The following is a 21564-nucleotide window of genomic DNA, read 5'->3' as shown; positions in this document are numbered from 1 at the left end:
GTTCATTTTTATGACTTTTTTTTTTTTTAACATAGCTTCAGGTGGTGCCAGGGGCCCCCCGTCTTCTCTTCTTTAGGCCCCGAAGCTGTGATACTTGGACCTGCTGCTGTGTGTTGGAGCTACAGTCAGGTGTCTGCCACACCTGTGTTCAGAACCACGGTTTCCTGGTCTGTTCAATAAGTGACATGATTTTCTAGCAGTTTCTACCTCATAGGATGGCTTGAGCCAGTATCTTCTTTGAAGTCAAATTCCAGTGTGTCCCAGTGAGGCCCTTGTTTTCAGCAATTCTGGGGTTTCTACCAAGTGACTGCAGACAGTGTTTCGTGTTGTGATTAAAAATATAAGATTTAGGAACGAGGGTTAGACTGGATTTTTACTCAAGGACTTTTTCTGTTTGCTTTTGAAATGGAATCCTCTACTTATGAGAGAATAGCAATAAAGTGGCACTGCTTGGGATCCCCCACATCACCTGCAGATTGGTTTTATTATACATAGGGCTCCTCTAGAGCCTCGCAGCTCCACGTGTGAGCGCTGACGAGCGGGGTCAGAGGGAGTTCTGTTCCTCTCTTCCCCTGCTTTGGTGACACCTGCACCTTTGCCAGGAATAGGAGAGAGCCCAAGTAGAGGACCGCGCTGCCTCCTCTCTGCTCCCCGTGTCATCCTGCCTTCTGCCTTCCACTCTGTAAAGTTACTGAACCCTCCCCCCCTCTTCTAACCTGACTTAGTCTTCCTCTGGACATTCAGTAGGCATTTCCTCAGTACCTACCCTGTGCCGAGCTCTTTGACCAGAACCCCATACACTGGCCCTTTCTGGCAGAAATGAAGGGAGCAGATGGGTGAATTAGGTTTGTAGTTAATAAATCCATAGAGTTAACGAGAGTTTTCTTAACTGGACTTCTCAGATAAGTCCAGTTCAGTGGACACAACACTTTCCACATTCTCCAGGGTAAGAGTTCCCATTGGACTGAAGTTCCAGTGGCAAAAATTCCCACAGAACAGGAAAGCAAAAGCCCCACAACCCGCACACTCCTGATGCACAAAGTCCCTACCTGGGAGGTCTGGGTCTGCTTTGACCTGAAGCTTTTTGAGCAAAACATTCTCTCGTAGGGGCCTTAGGGATCTGCCCAAAAGGCTGGGGCTACAGATGGACGGTGCTGGCCTGGGCTGAAGGAGCATCACATGGCTTCATCCATCACAGACGTGCACACTGGGGCCCTCTATTTGATTGTGCACTAAATTGCTAGCAATCTATGCAAACATGATCTTTCCTATAAATAAGCCAAACCCATGGCACAAAAAAGAGAAAAAAAAGTCAGGAATTCCTATGGTCAATGGGGCTGCCTCCTGCTCTGATTAAAATTCACCTCTTTCAGCTTCTGTGAATAGACAATAGAATTAATCATTCAATTTGCCGTTCCTTATTAAGTACTACAATGAACCTGAGCACTAGGCGCAGCCGCAAGGGTACCCAGAGTACTCAGTCAGAGTACCTACCTTCTTGGAGCTCACAAAACAGACACTCAAGCAATCGCCCCAAAGTACGGTGGGAACTCTAATGGGGAAGTAGAGGTTGCTGGAAAAACTTATTCCAGGATATCCAACCCAGTATAGGTGGGTCAAAGAAGGTACCTAATGTAGTTAGGGTGGGGAAGGTATATAAGAAGATTTCCTAGAGGAAGTGAAATCTACAATACAAGCTGGAGGATGGGTAGCTGTTAACCTTGGGGAGGGGTAGGGAAGGGGATGGAGAGAAGTTGTTCCAAGAAAAGAAAACAACATGTACAACACCCTGGAGGTAGAAGGAAGCTTGGCACATCTAAGAAACTGAAAGACTTTCAAGGGAATTGATAGAAAACCTTTGGCAGGGGAGAGGGAGGTGATACTAAACAGAGAAGCAAGAAGATGAGCTGGAATGATGACCAGAAACCAGGTGAGGTAGGTTCAGATTGGATTTCAATCTAAAGGCAATGGAAACCATTGCAGAGTTATAAACAGGAAAGGCAATGTATTCCTTGAAAGATATGGCAGTATCAAGAATAGATTGTTGGAGAGCAAAGCAATGGATAAAAGAACAGATGAAAGAGTAATGGATGGACGAATGGAGGGAAGGCAAAGAGACCAGTTAGAAGACTACTGCAACAATTTAGCAAGAGACAATGGTATCCTGGCTTAGGATTGTAGCAGTGAGGTTGGAGGTGAGTGGGCATATTAGAGGGATATTTTAGATGTAGAATCCATAGGACTTGGTGGTTGGTGATATGAGACATTTTGAAAGGAATGCTCAGGTTTCCAGTTTGGGTAAGTGAGTAGATAACTGAGTAGAGAACTGGGTAAATACTGAGATGGGGATCATGGGTGATGATCGTGTTTGATTACCAGCTCAGTGATGAGACATGTTGAGTTTTAGATGCCTATGAAACATCTAGGAAGAGGACACTGGAGTTGGTGTAACTCCGCAGAGAAGACTGGACTGGGTATGTTGTTAACAGGGTCATCAGCCTGGAGAAGACGGTTGAAGCTGTTGTAATGGATGTGATCAGGTAGGCAAGCATGTAGAGTGGGCAGGAACAAAAGCTTATGAGCAAACAATGAGGAATCCCATCATTTAGGAGAAAGAATGAAGAATACGTATGACACCGGGAAAGAGCAGCTGGAGAGAAAGAAGGAAATCCAGGAAAATGTGATAGCATGGAAAGCAATGGAAGCATGTTTTTAGAGCAGAGCAAGCTGCTCCATCACAAGGTGCTGGGCGGTCTAGTAAATAAGAACTGATAGGAAGTTGTAGGTTATGTTAACCATTAATCTTCATTTCTGTGCTATTCAGTAAATGTGAAATTCCATATTCTTGGAGGATTTTTAGTGCGTTTTAAAATATTGTTGATTTAATTCCTTGATGTCTTCAGTTAAGATGTGAGAAAAAGTTAAGATAGGTATTAACATCTTTCTCAAGTATAACACATTTGGGGCCAAGTCTCACATTTTGCATTGCTTTGGAAAATAATAATGGATGATTCTCTGCTGTAAGAGACGTACTGCCTTTAACTCTCTCTTTTTCTTTTGTTCCCCACCCTCCAATCTTTATTTTGTTTTCTCTCTCTTAGCTTATGAGCTCTTCTTTTGGATAAAACCTTTCCCCACAGAATTTGAAGCCAGGCCACTCTTGAAATTAGACCTAGAACTTCTTTCCCATGTGTGATAAAGCATTTAAAAGTTACTTCACAGCAGTTGCAAATCACCTTGCTCAAAGAGGGAATGATGACTTGGAGATTTACTCACCCTCTTTCCTGTTTCTTTCCCAGCTCCAAGAGACTGTGAAAAGGAAGTTGGAAGGAGCTCGATCACCACTTAATGGAGACCAACAGAATGGTGCTTGTGATGGGAGTTTTTCTCCAACAAGCAAGAGAATACGAAAGGACATTCCTACAGGAATGGACACCATCAACATGCCACTGCCTTCAGCTTCTCCTCTTCACCAACTTGACCTGAAGCCTTCACTGCCCTTGCAGAATAGTGGAACTCACACTCCTGGGCTTCTAGAAGACCTAAGTAAGAATGGTAGGCTTCCAGAGATCAAACTTCCTGTCAACGGTTGCAGTGACCTGGAGGACAGCTTCACCATCCTGCAGAGCAAGGACCTCAAACAAGAACCTCTAGATGACCCTACTTGCATAGACACATCAGAAACATCTCTTTCAAATCAGAACAAGCTGTTCTCAGACATTAACCTGAATGACCAGGAGTGGCAAGAATTAATCGATGAGTTGGCCAACACGGTTCCTGAAGATGACATACAGGACCTGTTCAACGAAGACTTTGAAGAGAAGAAGGAGCCCGAATTCTCCCAGCCGGCCACAGAGACCCCTCTCTCCCAGGAGAGTGCAAGTGTGAAGAGCGACCCCTCTCACTCTCCTTTTGCACACGTCTCCATGGGATCCCCGCAGGCGAGGCCCTCGTCTTCTGGCCCTCCCTTTTCTACCGTGTCCACGGCCACGAGTTTACCTACGGTCGCCAGCACTCCCGCAGCTGCAAACCCCACCAGCTCACCAGCAAACTGTGCTGTCCAGTCCCCTCAGACTCCGAACCAAGCCCACACTCCAGGCCAAGCCCCACCTCGGCCTGGAAACGGTTATCTCCTTAATCCAGCGGCCGTGACCGTGGCGGGCTCCGCGTCGGGCCCGGTGGCCGTGGCCAGCTCCGACATGTCCCCAGCGGAGCAGCTCAAGCAGATGGCCGCGCAGCAGCAACAAAGGGCCAAGCTCATGCAACAGAAGCAGCAGCAGCAGCACGCCAACCAGACTTCCAGCTGGTCTCCCTTAGGGCCCCCGTCCAGCCCCTACGGAGCAGCTTTCGCTGCGGAAAAACCAAATAGCCCAATGATGTACCCCCAAGCCTTTAACAACCAAAACCCCATAGTGCCTCCCATGGCCAACAACCTGCAGAAGACGACAATGAATAACTACCTCCCTCAGAACCACATGAATATGATCAATCAGCAGCCAAATAACTTGGGTACCAACTCCTTAAACAAACAGCACAACATCCTCACGTACGGCAACACTAAGCCTCTGACCCATTTTAACGCAGACTTGAGTCAGAGGATGACCCCCCCGATGGCCAACCCCAACAAAAACGCCCTGCTGCCCTACATCCAGCAGCAGCAGCAGCAGCCGCCCCCGCCGCCGCCGCCGCCCCAGCAGCCGCCGCCGCCGCCGCCGCAGCTCCCGGCGCCCAGGGCGCACCTGAGCGAGGAGCAGAAGCGCATGCTTCTCATGAAGCAGAAGGGAGTGATGACGCAGCCGCTGGCGTACGCCGCGCTTCCGTCCCACGGTCAGGTGAGTGTGCAAGCCAGCGCCCTTCGAGCACCGCCGCTGGCGCCTTTCAGACCCGCGACGGGGGCTGCGCTCCGCGCTCCGGCTTTCGGGACCTGCGTGCGGAATCCTGCCTGTACAGCCTCGTGGCGCTGCCAGGCTTGGCTTTGGGTTTGGTTTGGTTTGGTTTCTCTTTCTTCTAAGATGGAAAAGGGTGAGACAATAGGCTTTCCGGTGTTTGAAGGCCTAGGAATTAAACTTCTTTTATTCCTGCCATTAGATAAGGAACCAGAAAATAGGACAAGTTCTCACTCCGAGAGAGGCAGGCCGTAGAGGTCACGGGGCAAACGTGATGCTCTTTCTGGGGCTTCTCTCCGGGGTCATAGAGTCTGAGACTCGGGGTGGTAGCGAGACCAGAGGGCGTGGCGATGTCTGCAGCAGTTTCTTAAGGCCCTGAACGATCTCTGCCTATCTTACTAAGCTGTGAATAAGGGAAACGTGGGTTCTTGATGGCTCAATGTGGGAGAGTTTTCTGTAGTTTCAGAAGGAAGTAGAGGATAGTTTTCTGTAGGACCACTCAGTGTTTAAGCATCGGTTGCTAAACTAGCAGTTAGAAGCTGTTTCAACATCATGACTTGGGAGTGCCCTAAAACCTTCCCCGTGCATGCAGCTCCTTCGGGAAAAGTTGATGGTGAATCGGTCTTAGCGCTGGATCAAAATAACTTCTCCTCTTTCCCACTGCATGTCTTCATGACATCCTGGTTTAGGGGTGTAGGGCTCTCAGTGACCTAGGGTAAAAATGAGTGGCAACCAGTTGGGAGAGTGAATCCTCATTGACAAGCATTCACTCCCGTCATCCTGACCAGCACGCAGCCAGAGCTCCTTTAACACCTTATCTGGGGTGTTAGGGGAAGGACTGGGGAAATGTGCGGTTCTACTGCCTTTTCTCCAACGCGGGTGAACTCACTGGAGCCAGCCTTTCACTCCCAATTGCTCTGCCGTGCCTCAGTCCTCTCAGGATTCTGACATTTGCATCACAGTTGGGGATTTTGCAGACAATTCTTTGCTTTCAGGGCTCTCACGTGCAAACAGGTTCTAGCTAGTACTTGGACGTGTGTCCCCAAGCGGCTGCATTAGAAGCGCTGGGAAGTAGTACAGGCAGATCTTGCATCACTAGGGGCTGTTTGCGTCTCCCCGCATGGCCGCCCCACCCCACACCCACCCTCCCGAAGCTCAGCTCCATGGAGGCCGTGGAGCAGGAGGTGGTGCTGGCCTGCAGAGACAGGCCTGAGCTCTATGGCTTGATTCTTGTCCTTCACAGCCTTCCCAGCCCAAAACCTCACAGTGGTTTCTTGTCTGCACACGCCGGCCAGCTCCAAAGAAATTCTGTCTGGAGAAATAAAAATATAGCGTGGTTTACACCAGCTGTAATCAGTAGCTGGTAGGAAAACGTCATTGAAATGTGAGCTTTTATGTTTTATCTTGGTTTCATTAAAAAAAAAAAAAGCACCATTGGAAAATGCAACATTTTATACACTTCAATATTAAGTTCCGAAGGCGGCAGAAATGCAGGCAACACACAAGGATGTTTGTTGTAGCCCAGACACGGCAGAGGTTTATGAGATCACAAGCTGTCAGAATGGTCTGTTGTTAATACAAATTGTGCTTCTACGTTTGCTGTTTTTATGTGAGCAACAGTAACGTATTTCCTCGGAGCCAGACTGAGCAACAGTAACGTATTTCCTCGGAGCCAGACCAAAGATGATTAATTCCAACTCACAGGCTCTGCAGACATGTGGGTGCAATGTGAACCCATCCTCACTCCCCACCCTCACTAAATGTCTTTTGAAATTTGCTAACTTGGGATGAAGTTCTTGTCTTTGCTGGTACATGAATTTTAAAGGTACTCATTTCAGGTCCTTATGCTTGCCTAACTATGAGTAACCGAAGCCTTGAGCTGTAGAGGTCATGTTTTGAAAGGACTCAGTCAAGTGTAGAAACAAAAGTGATGGTTTTCTGGATTAAATCTGTGGGCTCCTCCTCTTTTCCTTCCATCTCAGGAGGTACTTTCAGAGTGGACAGAATCTGCCTTTTTGAGGCCTCATTAGAATAATCACTTCTTAACCTCAAAAAGAACCATCACGCAAAAGCACACTTTTTAATGAAATATTAACTCACCACTGTTTGAAACAAGCTTCAAAATACATATATAAACATGTGAATATCTTTCTGCAAACATACCATTTATTTCATGCTTTCACCTGATTGTGGAGCAGTATTTACATAGCTCTCAGAATAGTTAATTACACTATATGCGAGTACATTGCACAAATATGAGCTCAAATTACAGGCAAGATATAAAATATAATTATACATAGGTGTAGTTCAAGTTTGTTTTCTGCTGTTGCTAGTGAAAATTCACTTTACTCTTTGTTGGCCACAAGGACCATGATCAACACTTAGTTTTAATGAACGACTTGAATACCAAAGCCAATAATACTGAAACATTTATTTCAAGGTAATTATCTTATACAGATGTTTACTTGATTGGGGTATTTGCAGACAATGCCATTTCTCTCAGAAGATGCCATTTCTCACTTACCTGGATATTTTTTTAAAGAGGGAATCAAAAACTAGAAACAAAAAAAGCTTATTTCAAAATCTCAAATATGTTTTGTCGAGTAATGCCACTACTCAGAATTTACATGTTATCCCTTATAATTAGAAAATTAAAGATTTATGTACAAAAATTATGCTCATGGTAATGAAACAAGCTTATGATAATGAAAAATGGGGACCAAAATAAATATTTTGGAAAAATAAATAATGTACATGAAAATGATGATATTAATGAGTGATTAATCACCTGGAAATGCTCATAAGATGAGCAAAATAATCAGATCATACAATAGCTTGTATGTTACAATCCAGGTTGTGTTTTTTGATATGTGTAGAAAAATACCGAGTAACTAAAATATTAGAAGTGGTATTTTGGGTTGGTAAAATTGTGATTATTGTTTTCCTCTTATACTTTATTAAATTTTCTTAATTTTCTATCACATACATACATTAATTCTACCATCAGGAAAAATACTTTTTAAGCAAAGAAAATCCCCTGTTTTAAAAAAAGTTTATGCTTCACTAATTCTTTTTAAAAAATCCTTATTTATCCAGTTGTCAGTTGGATTGAGGTGATACGTTATTGTCTATTCATTACATATATTATTTGTAAATTCCTCCCTGCTTCTAGAGATAGTTCTAAAACCCACTCCCCACACTCCCTCTCTTTTCCTTTCTGTCTCCACATCCTCTTTTTACTTCTTCTCTCAAGTCCCATCAAACTTCAGCTAAAACAGTGACAGTGAAACTATCGATAAAATTTCCACCATTACAAGCTTTAGAATCTTCTCAGGGTTATGTTCTTGTGTTATTTCTTTGATCTTTTTTCTTTTCTTTTCTTTTTCTTTTTTTTTTTTTTTTTACTCTCCAGAACTTCATCATATACTGGGCCTTCTGGATTGCTCTTTAATTTTTAAAATTTGTGTTTCTGGTTATGTCTTTCTTCCTTTGGTTATGTCTATCTATTATCTTTTCCTAATCTCATTTCTTAAAGACAGTATCTCTCTGTCTCTCTCTCTCTCTGTTTTTCTCTTTGTCTCTGTCTCTGTGTGTGTCTGTCTCTCTATTTTTTCTATTTTTTCATAGTACTTAACACTGTGTCTTCAACATAACGATGTTTAATAAATCATTAAATACGGCAATTATCAAAGTTCAAGCCAAAAATATGTTTACTTGATTATCAGCTCCAGTGGAGAGAGCATTAGCAAAAATAACACAGAGCTGTTTTTGAGATCAAATAGAAGAACCGGAAAGACAGGTCTAAAAAGAATCCTTTGATCGGGGGTGGTTATCTTGAACCAATAGAACAACAATGAGATTGCTGGGACAGCTAACTCAGTCTCTGTGTCTGATAAACAAAAAACAATGGAGCAACTATGAAAGAAGTAAACCGAAAGCAAATGACTGCCTGCTGGTCAAAGAAGGTTACAGGGATACCCAAAGCCCAAAAATAATTCCTACGTGGAATAGTAGAAAGCAAATAATTCCCAAAATTAATTTTTAGTAGTTACTATCATAGGACTAGATAAATCATAGACTACTGTGCTACTTTATTCTTCCCTTGTGTGCTTGCTATGTGTGGCTGTGTCTATCACAATGAGAACAGGTATGCTCATATTTTATAGAATGTTTTCCCCTTTCAATTTTATTTTACCAAAATATGTTGGGTACCATGTGAGGTATATTATTATGAGCTTTCTAGCCATAAAATCTCCACAAAAAGAACAGAGCTCTAGTATTTACAGCCATCTTGGAAATCTCTTTGAAGATACATTTTCCTTAACTTTAAAAACCTGGAGCCCCTTTGTTTAGTTTCCTTAAAATATACTGTTTATTTTATTCAAATAATGCATGACATAGTTTTGGAAGTTAAATAGTACTGCAAGGCTTCTGAGGAGAAACAGCAATCCACTGCTTCATCCCCTCCATTCGTAAGTTGTTTTCTCCTGTTTATCTCCATCAGTTACTGGTTCTCAATTTTTCAAAGATTTGATTCTATAGAAGATGAGGATTTAATCTGCTTATACTACCTCCTCACGGATATAACCCCTACACACAGAGTCTCTTTTTCTCTACCCTAAACTCTCAATATAACTAGATATATCACAGATTATGATTTTAAAGTATTCTATATTTACATGAGTGATCTTTGCATAGCATGTCACAATTTCATTATTTAGTATACTATGATTATATTTCCTTATACAACTTTTTGTTTTCCCTGGAATTAATAATAGCCTCTTTTTTTTTTATTGTTGCTATCCTTACACCTGCCTTCAATCCATCCTCAAACTTGTCTGAGTCTGTAACTCTTGAGATATGATCAAACATCAAATAATCTGTTTTTCTTACATTCCCTTTCCTATTTTTTCTCTCCCTTTTCTCTCACTTCTCTCTTTCTCTTCCTCAATCTATCTTTCTTTTTCTCTCTTTCTTTCTTTCTTTCTTTCTTTCTTTCTTTCTTTCTTTCTTTCTTTCTCTTTCCTTCCTTCCTCCCTCCCTCCTTCCTTCCTTCTTTCCTCCCTCCCTCCTTCCTTCCTTCTTCCCTTCCTTCCTTCCTTCCTTCCTTCCTTCCTTCCTTCCTTCCTTTCAGTGTCTCTCCTGAAGGTTTATACCCTCTTGCTCCAGTCTTCTATCTACAGTTTTCTTGGTCTACTACTTAACTGAAATACTGCAACTGCCCTTCACCATTATTCTTGGAATGTTTCACCCCTCTCCATGTCGCATTACCTGTTTTCTTGATCCCTCCACCTCTTTCTTGGCTTAGTCCCTCAAACTGCTAGAGCACATCCTCAGAGCTCTTAAAAAGGGGTGCTCAAGAGATTGTTTTAATGAAACCTATTTTTGAAAATAACTTTATCCTCACATTTTATTGACAGTTTGCCAGATGTAGAATTATAGTTAAGAAACATTCAGTCAGAATTTCAAAGACATTTCTTCAAGAGCCTGTGGCTTTCATACTGTTGAAAAATCTAGTGAAATTTGGATCCCCCTTCCATGTGTGTGACTGTATTTTTTTTTCCACTCTGAGAGCTTTTCAAATCTTCTCTGTATTCCTGAAATTTCATAACAATATGCCTTAATGTAGCCATTTTTCATTCACTGTGTCTGGTACTATGAACTTTTTCTTTAAAGATCTGGAAAAATATCCTTAGGATATGTTCTTGTATTATTTCTTTGATTATTTCTCCCTTCCTTTTTCTCTATTTTTAACTTTCTGTAACTTTTATTCATCATGTATTGGACCTCCTTGATTATTCTCTAATTTTCATATCTTTTCAATGTTCCATGTCTTTGTTCTTTTATTCTGTGTTCTGTAAGATTCCCTTAACTTTATTCTCCAACTCTAAAATTAAATATTTCATTTTATTTATCACATTTCAAATGTCCATAAGTTCTTTCTTGTTCTCTGATTACCCTTTTTGATCTAAGGATATTATCATTTAAATTAAATTCATTAAATTAAGTTTTCTCATGCTTTCTGCTTTGTCTCTGATTCTCCCAAGCACCCTTTACCCATATGCTTGTTTGATTTTTCTTTCTTTCATTTTAGGAGCTTTTCTCAAATGTCTAATTATTTTACGAATGAGATATAATATAGCTAATTAGTTGCTCCGTAGGCTTACACAGGGCTTGTCATATGTGGGGCTTTGCTATAGAGGGATTGGGCTAGAACCCAGCCATTTTACTGGGTCAGTGTCTGTAGCTTTTCCCCCTGTGGCCAGTCAAAAAAGACTCCTTCAATCTCACTGCTGAAAGTTATAAGTCTGGAGGCTGGTTTTTTGGAGCTGAGCAGAGGAAGGGAGTTGGTAGATGGTAGTGATGGTGAGGAGTGTCTCACTAAATGCTATGTAGACTTTCATTTAATCTCCCTGTTTTTGTATGGCTCCTCAATTCACCCTCAGTTACGACTGGGATCCAGGATTCCAAAGCCTTATGGCTTAATCTCTCTGTCAAGTAGTACACCTTCCTTCTTCCAGTCTGGGGGAGTAGATCTGGTCCACCTCTTAATTATACAGGACTTGAACCAATTCTCCTTTTGTGCACACCCCACCTCCCACCCTGGTATTTAGAGGTCTTTCTAATTTCTGTGAATTTATAGCATTCTTTGGCTTGAATCATCTTGCTTTATTTTTGGCTTCCCCTACTGCAGGCTTAGATTTAGCTTTCTCTAAGCCGCTAATTGTTTAACCACTCAGCCATCTGATTTTCATCTTCCAAAATTTTGTTGATACCCCTCAATTGCTATTGCTATCTCCCATCCTCTTTGTTCTTGAATGCTTAATCGTTTTTATCCCTTTATTTTCATCGTAATGGGGCATTGGAGGAAGGCAAGATAAATGTGGGTGTTCAGCCTACCAGAGCTGACTTTCAACATTTTCCTATCTGAATATCGAATATTGTCTAATATTAAAGTTTATGTTTTACAGCAAATTTCACGTGATTGCTTCTAACATTGTGGGCTTTAATAGAGCTGGTTTCATAAAACCTAAAGTGCTCCCTTACTATAAAATGTACATATGTCAAATACATGTGTTCCGAGGACAGCAGTGTCAACATGGTCATTGTGCTTCTTTAAAATAAGATCTTATGAGTATAATCATTGAATAGTTTTTAGAATCTTGAAAATATTGACTTATTTCAGGGACTATAAAAACAATTTAGGTTCCATGACCCTGACAAAGCCAATAGTATCTGGCAACTCAGATGCAAGGTAAAATATTGACAGAACTCTCATCACTGACTGAATCCAGGGCTTCCCAGCTGAGGGGAAACCAGTGGGCAGAAGTGCTACAAAAATCCAGGTAATAAATGAAATGTTCATATTGATGGGTATAATAAGTCATTTCCATACACACACTGGCATATTTTGAAAATCCTGATTGATATTCTGTCAGAGTCTTAGAAATATGAGGCTAAGAGTAAACAACAGAAAAGAAAACGTTTTAGGAATTTATTTTATAATAGTTTTATGCAAGAAAGAGGTTTTAATTAGCACCCTTTGAGAATACTGTTTGAAGGTTTCATGGAACAAGAATATTCTTGTTTAATTAGAGAGCTTACACCCCAACAATCAGTGGTTCTAAAGCTTTTGTGGGCCTAAGAATCACCTGGGGAAATTGTTCAGGATGCAGATAACCGGATTCTGTTGCCAAATACTCAAAGTCAGTAGGTCTGGGATGGGGTCTGGGAGTGTGCGTTTTAATAAACCCACCACCACTACCATTTTCTAATGGAGAAATTGTACGTAAGATAACTCTGAATCTGCTATTAAAGCAACCTGTGTTTATTTCGTGCTCAATATTTGTATATGCTGAAATATGGCAGTTACTGTCCGTGCAACTATAGATTTTGTAGGGTCTAAAACTTGAATCGTTTCAAGCAAGAGGGAAACATTAGGTTACTCTGCACTTAATGGATTTTTCTTAGGATAGAGCAAAAATTTTTAAGAGATCAAATCTTGTGGGTTCTAGCTGTATTTGTTAATCAGAGAATTACTCCTGTTGATTTTCTTAAAAGCACAATGCAGTCCATCCTCCTTTCCACCCCCACATCCAATTCCACCAGGGTGAAGGGTAGAGTTTCCCTTCTCTCTCCAAGAGACAGTTGGCTGTCCCTGCCTCTGCTTCAGGACCAATGCAAGGCATGGCCTTGTGTCCTCAGGACCTATAGGAAGAGAGATTCTGCCATGGAATGGAAGCTCACACATGAAAGGAAGCACACTTAAGCTTACTTAGGGCCTCTTTGGGGACATCCTCCTTAGGGCAAGACAGCTCGCGGACATATTAGTAGAGCCACAGCTCTGCTGTTCCGTATTCTGACACTGTTATATCAAGGATAGGATTCAGGCACCTTTCCCAGGTGTTCCTGAGCTTTGGGGAAGCATTGGAGGCCTAATTTCATTTTATTTCCTGAGTTTGACATTCCCTTCCTTTCAAGGTCATTCACTGCACATGAGGCCCCTGCCCAATGCCTCCCAATGGATATCCAGTGCATTCACACATAAGAGAGTAGGTCCAGCTTTGTTTTTACCCTGGCAGGAGTCTATTAGCCTAAGGGTCTGTCACAAGTGTAGAAAATTGTGAAACCTGACCAAGCACGCTCTCCCTGTGTATATTCACTTCTAAAATTCTAAATGTTGTGGACTAAAAAGAGATACTAGACTAATACCATCTACAGTGTCCCACAATGTGCATTCTGGCCGAGGAGATAAGGAGACACACAGGTTAAGTCAATACCAGGCAGCAAGTGGTTAAGTGCCACTAAATTCTGCATTAGGGATTATGGGCAGAGAGAAGGCAGGGGTCAGTACAGCCTGGAGCAGAAAAGAGCAGCTTCCATGGGGAAATAAGCTTTGAGTAGACCAAGAATGACCAGGAGTTAGGTCGGATGGTGAGTGGATGGCAAGGCATTCTGCTTCAAGCCAAGGGTTGTTCCTTAAGTGGGCACAATGCCGACAATAACCAGGCTGGAGAGAAAGATTCGTGTTGGGGAATCTTATTCTTAACTTAACCTTATTCTTCTGATTTGTATTTCCCATTCGCCAAGGTACTTGTTCCACGCTCAGCAAAAGGTGTGAAGCAAGCTCATAGCAATTTTTTTAAAAGTTTGTGTTAAATTGAGCCTCAAATACTTACTCCTGTGTTTTTAGAGCTGGGCTTTTTGATTTTGCAAGCTTTTATTTTTTGGTAAATTCGTATTATTATGAAAATGTTTCTTTTCTTTATTTAGAGTAGTAACAGATCAGTGTAACAGACATATTTGGTGTAATATTTCTACATTAAGGAAATGCACGGGAGAAACAGTTAGGGGACTTTCTACCATTTCAATTTTGAGATAGTAAGAATCTCTATCTGGATGTGTCCTTTACAATTTAAGGGAAAACAGGCACAGCAGCAGTTAAAGGAAAGAAATAACAGAACTTGGTGATTGACTATGTGACAAGATGAAAGGGAAATGAATCAAATATTTTATTTATTTATTTATTTATTCATTTATTTATTTATAAGATTTTATTTATTTATTTGAGAGCGAGAGAGAGAGATGGAACACAGACACACAGGAGCAGGGAGTAGGGGGGCAGGCAGAGGGAGAGGGAGAAGCAGACTCCCCGCTGAGCAGGGAGCCGGACTCGGGGCTCAATCCCAGGACCCTGAGATCATGATGTGAGCTGAAGGCAGATACTTAACCGACTAAGCCACCCAGGTGCCCCGTGAATCAAATATTTATGATCCTAAGATTAAATATTGGGGTGGTGTAATAGTTTCTGAAAGATGATGAGCAGGTCATATATAAATCTAAATATCAAATCTTATTTGTATTTAGAAGCAATTCCAACACTTATTATTTACCTTATTCTTCTGATTTGTGTTTCCCATTCGCCGAGGTTCTTGTTCCACGCTCAGCAAAAGGTGTGAAGCAAGCTCATAGCAATTTTTTAAAAGTTTGTGTTAAATTGAGCCTCAAATACTTACTCCTGTGTTTTTAGAGCTGGGCTTTTTGTTTTTGCAAGCTTTTATTTTTTGGTAAATTCGTATTATTATGAAAATGTTTCTTTTCTTTATTTAGAGTAGTAACAGATCAGTGTAACAGACATATTTGGTGTAATATTTCTACATTAAGGATTTACTTGGTCCCATCTTATCTCTTAAGGAGAGCCCCCTCAAAAGAGAGTCGCTATGCAAGTATATGCAAGGAGCAGGGTTCCAAGTTTTAAAACCTATTATGTCACCCCTCATTAACTATTTATAGCAACTCTCAGCTTTTCTAGAGGTTATAAAACTCTTTGGGAAAAAAATGCTATTTTCCTATACAGGGATATTGTATTATATCTTGGTTTCTGAGCAAGTTTCTATGGAATTAATCTTTATGATACAAAATGGCTTGCATCTGGCCCAGTGCATAAAGAATCAAAATACCTTTCACGTTACTTAGATTCCCAATACACTGTCATGATTAGTTAATATGATTCATGAGATTATGCAGGTTACCTATACATTTTTATTTACTAAACAGTAAATATTGACCCCAAATAGTATCTAAACTGGTAACTCCCATTTATTAATATTGTGATTTCCTAGAAGAGGTTTAGAAACATCCTTGCATCTCTAATTGCTTTTGTATCTGAGATGTTTGAAAGTTTATTTGGGCTTCTTTTCTGCCCTGGGCTCTAGCCAGTTCATACAAAGGGCATTAATGGGCTTATTAAGCCAAGAACTACTTTCAGTGCCAAACTGAAGCTCAGCAGTGGTGCAAGGAAAATGATGTAGAAAGTGGTCCATCTCAGGCCATCACTAGTTTTACTGGTGTCTTGGTGAGAATTAGGAAAAAGGCACCCCCTCTGAGCAGATGGACTGCAGCCACAGCCCCACAGGCACCCCACGTGTCATGGCCGCCTCCATGCACCCTCCTCTGCACATCGCCCTGTTATCCGCTCACTGCACACCCATAGGGAGGGGCTCTGGGTGCACCTGCTCATTCCCTAAGAGCTGCTAGATGCAGAGCGGAGGGTCAACTTCTCGGGCCAGTGCAGTTAGAATGTGAGTTACCTGTACCGCACAGTGCTATGCTGTGCTCGAGCCGTGGCCAGTCAGGGCCTGGAGTTACGCTGTCAAGCTGAAGGCTGACTGAAGGTTCTGGAAGGCAGTTCGTGCCTGCAGTAGAACAGCCTTCATGACAGAGAGGGCTGGTTTCAAGATCATCTGTTAGTAAGACTTTCGTGAATGTAGCAGAAGAGCCCAGAGAAAAGACCTGGAAAATCATTCAGCCTTTGCACCCCTCTCAGGGTGGTAACAGGCGGAGGTGTTCCAAATCTAGAGTAGCACGGACCAACAGAAACCTAATGCAAACCACAAATCCAAGCCATGGAATTTTAAAATTTCCATTGGCCACGTTACCCAAGGCAAAAAGAAACAGGTGAAATTAATTTTAAAATATTTTTGTTTAACCCAGTATATTAACATGTTATGTCAACATGAAATCAATATAAAAATTATTAAAGAGATAGTTTACAGTCTTTTTTTTTTTTTTCCAACCAAGCCTTTGGAGTCTGATGTGTCTTTTAGAGTGACAGCACAGCTCCACTTGGAGCAGTCACGCTTCAAGGGCTCGATAGCCACACGTGGCTGGTGGCACTGTGGTGGACAGGCCAGCCCCAGAGCAACAATAAAATCTGCTGTGTTCGGAAGGGCAGTCAGGACCAGAGGCGAAGCCAAATGGAAATTGTTTTGCTGTTTCGAAGCCTCTGCCTCTTTACATCATCTTTGAAAAGTTCCGTAATCCTAAACTGCACAGAGTAGATTAGTGCTTCCCATTGTTCTCCACTGGCCAGGGAGGCCTCTTCTCAGTGGCGCTGGACCCTGTCCTCTGGACAACCTGCACACAGCAGGTGTTGTGCCCTCGTCATTAGAATTCACCGGGTCTGTGTAGCCTACTGGCTTCAGATACTTTCACCGCCGTCGGTGTGTAATGTGGCCGCTGAGCAGGAGGAGGAACGCAGCCCTTACACGTCCATATCCTATCATCAGCATAGAACGTTTGTGAACAGCGCATAAACATCCTGGGGCGGGGTCAGGAGCCCCTGACCCCCCATTAACATGTCAATGAGAGTGGCTGGTGCTCTGGGCTTGTTTTCTAGGGTTTTGATGAGCTTCGTTAATTATGTAGAGAGAAAAAAAAGGTGTGCAGCTGGAGAAGAACCCACTTAGCTCCACGTGAACACGAATAATTGGACAGTTGGCAGAGTGTTAAATTGATGGTCTAGTGAGAGCAACTCGTGAATAAACACGATTCCCCAAAACAGCACAAAGCAGGCCCAGTTCTTCGCTTTGCAGGACTCTCCCCCAGCACGCCCGCCTTCTCTGGACTTGGGAGCCATCTGGGTACGAGCTAGTGTGCGACCAGGTAGGGAACTGCCTCGGTAGGGAGGGGGCAAGAGGTGACTCCGAAGCTCAAATATCCGGATCCTGACTTGACCACTTCCTTACCTGCAGAACCCTGGGCGAGTTACCACCCTCTGTCAGCTTGAGGTGTCTCATCTAGAAAATGGGGATGATAATAATAGGATGAGTGTGACAATTCTGTGTCTTAGTTTATGTAAAGCATTTAGAATAGTCTCAGACCCATCCAGAGTAGGTCCTATTGGTGTGTGTGTTTTTAATTTAAAACACTAGTTGTATCATATGCTCTTCATACCTTTTTAATCTCTAGAATATAACTCTGCTTCAGTTTTCCTCTACATCAACTTTATTCATTCATCCATTCATAACATTCAACAGACTTTTTTCTCTGGATTTATTTATTTATCTTAGAGCACACGTGAGAGTACAAGCGGGGGAGGGGGCAGAGGGAGAGAATATCAGACTCCCCACTGAGTGCAGACCCACCAAGGGCTGGATCTCATGACCCTGAGATCATGACCTGAGCCAAAACCAAGAGTCTGGACGCTCAACCGACTGAGCCACCCAGACGCCCCTCCCCAGACATTTATTATGTGTCTAAAACGTCCCGGACAAACAAGGATAGAAAGATTCTGGGAGAAGCACAGTATCATATATGTGAAAATTATATAGACAGGAGCTGCAAACAAAGTAGTAAAAGTGTTTTAATGTTCTCTTACCCAAGCCAACTGTTAGCAAGTTTTCAATGCTCATGAAAAGAGTTTTCTTTTATCCTGGCTATGACAAGATTGTTTCTCCTGCATTTACCTCTGTTTAAAATAAAAATTACTTATTTGTCATATTTTAATACACAACATGAAAATGCCACTTTTTTTTTTTTTGGTCGTTTGTGTTAAATGAGATTAAAGAAGAAAAACATCTCAATAAAAAAATCTAGCCACTTCCCCACCCTTTACCTTCCAGGTCTCCTAGACTCTTCAAGGCCTGTCAGTGTCCAATGTGTTTTTGGAACCTCGTTATGTGAGAAAAAATCATTTGGCTTTGTCAGAATCAGAAACTAAAAGAAGGCAGGATTTAATTTATCTGAACACTTATAACATCTAAACTTTTCATGTATTAAGAGCAGGTAAACAAGTATTTGCAAAATAATGAAAACTATTATTACTTTAAACTTTTTTTCTTTCTTGGGAGTATTTAGATTAAAACGGGCATTTGGGTAAACTTTTAAAACTTAACTCCAATATTTGTTCTTCCAATCCACTAGCATGGAATGTTTTTCCATTTCTTTGTGCCATTTAATTTCTTTCGTCAGTGTTTTATAATTTTCAGAGTACAGATCTTTTACCTCTTTGGTTAAGTGTATTCCTAGATATCTTACGGGTTTTGGTGCAGTTGTAAGTGGGACCGATTCCTTGATTTCTCTTTCTGCTGCTTCATCATTGGTGTGTAGAAATGCAACAGGTTTCTGTATGTTGATTTTGTATCCTGCGACTTCACTGATTTCGTATGTCAGTTCTAGCAAATTTTTGGTGGAGTCTCTCAGGTTTTCTTTCTTTCTTTCTTTCTTTTCTTTTTTTTAGTTTTACATTTTTTAAAAAGATTTATTTGAGAGACAGAGGGTGCAAGCAGGGGGAGGGGCAGAGGGAGAAGGAGAGAGAATCCTCAAGCAGACTCCTAGCTAAGTGCAGAACCCAACATGGGTCTCGATCTGGGACACTGAGATCATGACCTGAGCCAAAGTCAGATGTTTAACCAACTGAACCACCCAGGGGCCCCTCGGGTCTTCTGCATAGAGTATCATGTTGTCTGCAGATAGTGAAAGTTTGGCGTCTTCCTTGCCCATTTGGATGCCTTTATTTCCTTTCGTTGTCTGAGTGCTGAGGCGAGGCCTTCCAGTACTAAGTTAAATAACAGTGGTGAGAGTGGACATCCCTGAGTTGGTCCTGACTGTAGAGGAAAAGCTCCCAGTATTTCCTCATTGAGGATGATATTAGCTGTGGGTTTTTCATATATGGCCTTTATTATGTTGAAGTATGTTCCCTCTAGCCCTACTTTGTTGAGGGTTTTTATCATGAATGGCTATTGTACAATGTCAAATGCTTTTTCTGCATCTGTTGAAAGGATCGTATTGTGATGAGCACCGGGTATTGTATGGATGCGTTGAAGCACTAAATTCTACACCTGAAACTAATATTAGACTGTATGTTAACCAAGTGGAATTTAAATAAAACTTAAAAAAAATAACTCCAAAATAAATAAGAGTTCTATTGGAAAATTTACTGTATAGTTATCTATTGCTATGTAACGAATTACAAACTTAGCAGCTTAAAATGACATTTACTTTCCACATAGATCTGAGGAAATCCAGGGACAGCTTAGCTGGGTGCTTCTGGCTCAGGGTCTCTCATGAGGCTGCCATCAGGTTGTCAGCTGGGACTGCAATCATCTGAAGGCTGGACTGGGGCTGGAGGGCCTGCTGCCCAGGGGTCTCCCTCACAGGGCTGCTGACTGGAGGCCTCAGTTCCCCCACCACGTGGATCTCTCCACAGGGCCCCTCAGGTGTGTTCACAACATGGCAGCTGGCCTCCCCAGAGTGAGTGATTCAAGCGAGCTCAAGGAGGAAGCCACAGTGCCTTGTATGACATGGTATTGAAGCCACACACATTGACATATTTATTATTCTGTTCATTTGAAGCAAATCATTTAGTCCACTCACGCTCCAGGGGAAGGGAATTAGTTCTACCCTCCAAAGGCAGTGTCAAGAATTTCTGGACCCATCTGTGAACTCTCAGTACCAGACAAGGCTTTTGACACTACGTAGAGTGCATACATGGTCTTGGCACAGAGAAGCTTAGAATGGAAAGAATCTAGTGGCAGAGCTGAGCAGATCCACGTGGGGATATGTGGATCAGGGTGTTGAGCCCGATTTGGAGAGAGGGCTGGGGGGCCAAGGGAAAGAAACCATCAACTCCAGACACACCAGAAATTTGCTGCTTCTTACTTTGCAGCTGCAGACCAGATATCAAAACTACACCTCCTGGCAGAGAATTAATGTAGAGTTCTATGGTCACATGTGAAGAAACCTCTGCTTTTAAAGTAGGAAATAAAATTTTAGAGGAACTAGCATCTGAGCTGGGCTCTTGTCCACACTAAACCCAACCTTGTTAGTTCCACGAGTTTTCACCTCTGCTTTAAGAATTCTCTCCCTTACCTTTGGCCCTTGAAGACACTTCCTATTTCTATCTTATTGTTTCTTCCCTTGTTCTCCATGCTATCTCTCCTGCTCAGTATTTCCCCCTGAAAGCATTGCATGCTTTGTGCTACGATTTCCTTCTGCAGCCCCGAGTTTTCCCAGCACCTCCTCCAGTTCTTTGGCTCTCATCGTACAACCGGGTGCTGCTGTGAGTCATGTTACAACTTCTGATTATTGGAGGTTTCAGAGGCCCAAGCCCTCAGTGTCCATGCTGCCCGCTTAGTCACCTGTCTCCACATTTGTATTATTCACAGCAAGATGCATGCACGCAAATCCTTTCAGTCCTCCAGGCTTTTCTTTCCATTTCCCCTTCAAATGCGAATCACCTAGCAACATTTATTGAGGACCAGTTGCACGCAAACTGTATTCCCATTACTCTGAGCATCACAAAAGGATGTAAAAGGCATGGTCCCTGCCCTTAAGACGTTTATCCTCTAGTAAAAGCTGGCTTTAAAATTACTTTTAAGGGGCACCTGGGTGGCTCAGTCGTTGGGTGTCTGCTTTCAGCTCAGGGTGTAATCCCAGGCCCCACATCAGGCTCCTCCGCTGGGAGCTGCTTCTTCCTCTCCCACTCCCCCTGCCTGTGTTCCCTCTCTCACTGGCTGTCTCTCTCTCTGTTAAATAAATGAATAAAATCTTTAAAAATAATAATAATAAAATAAAATTACTTTTAAATAATAACAGCAGATAGATTCCTCTTTATAGCTGATAGAGGGATACGTTGTCCAAGTTACAATGATCAAATTCAAAGGTTAGCCTTTTGTACACTTTTTAATTGAGAAAACTGGCTGTCTTTTGAATTAAGTAAACGCATGTACCTTGACGAGAAATCCTGCTACAAGAAAACCATTCTGTGAGCTTGACTTCCTAGGATCATGAACACATTTCATCCAGTGTGGTGAAAATTCAACTGTGTTTTTGGAATCAAAATAAATAAATAAAGCATTCGTTAATAATCTAAAAAAGACACACCCTATTAATGTAA

At 42.1% G+C, this 21564-nt stretch overlaps 1 protein-coding gene across 2 annotated transcripts in view; it reads left to right on the top strand.

The window, feature by feature from the left end:
* MAML3 (mastermind like transcriptional coactivator 3) overlaps positions 1-21564 on the top strand; it is a 397258-nt gene that overhangs the window by 228553 nt on the left and 147141 nt on the right. For both annotated transcript variants that reach the window (XM_057310082.1, XM_057310081.1), the window contains exon 2: positions 3300-4832. In XM_057310082.1, the coding sequence (XP_057166065.1) occupies positions 3300-4832 (1533 nt within the window). The remainder of the gene's footprint in view (positions 1-3299; positions 4833-21564) is intronic.

Source organism: Ursus arctos, unplaced genomic scaffold (assembly GCF_023065955.2).
Source record: "Ursus arctos isolate Adak ecotype North America unplaced genomic scaffold, UrsArc2.0 scaffold_11, whole genome shotgun sequence".
NCBI classification, from domain to species: Eukaryota; Metazoa; Chordata; class Mammalia; order Carnivora; family Ursidae; genus Ursus; species Ursus arctos.
This window is presented reverse-complemented; position numbering and strand designations above follow the sequence as displayed.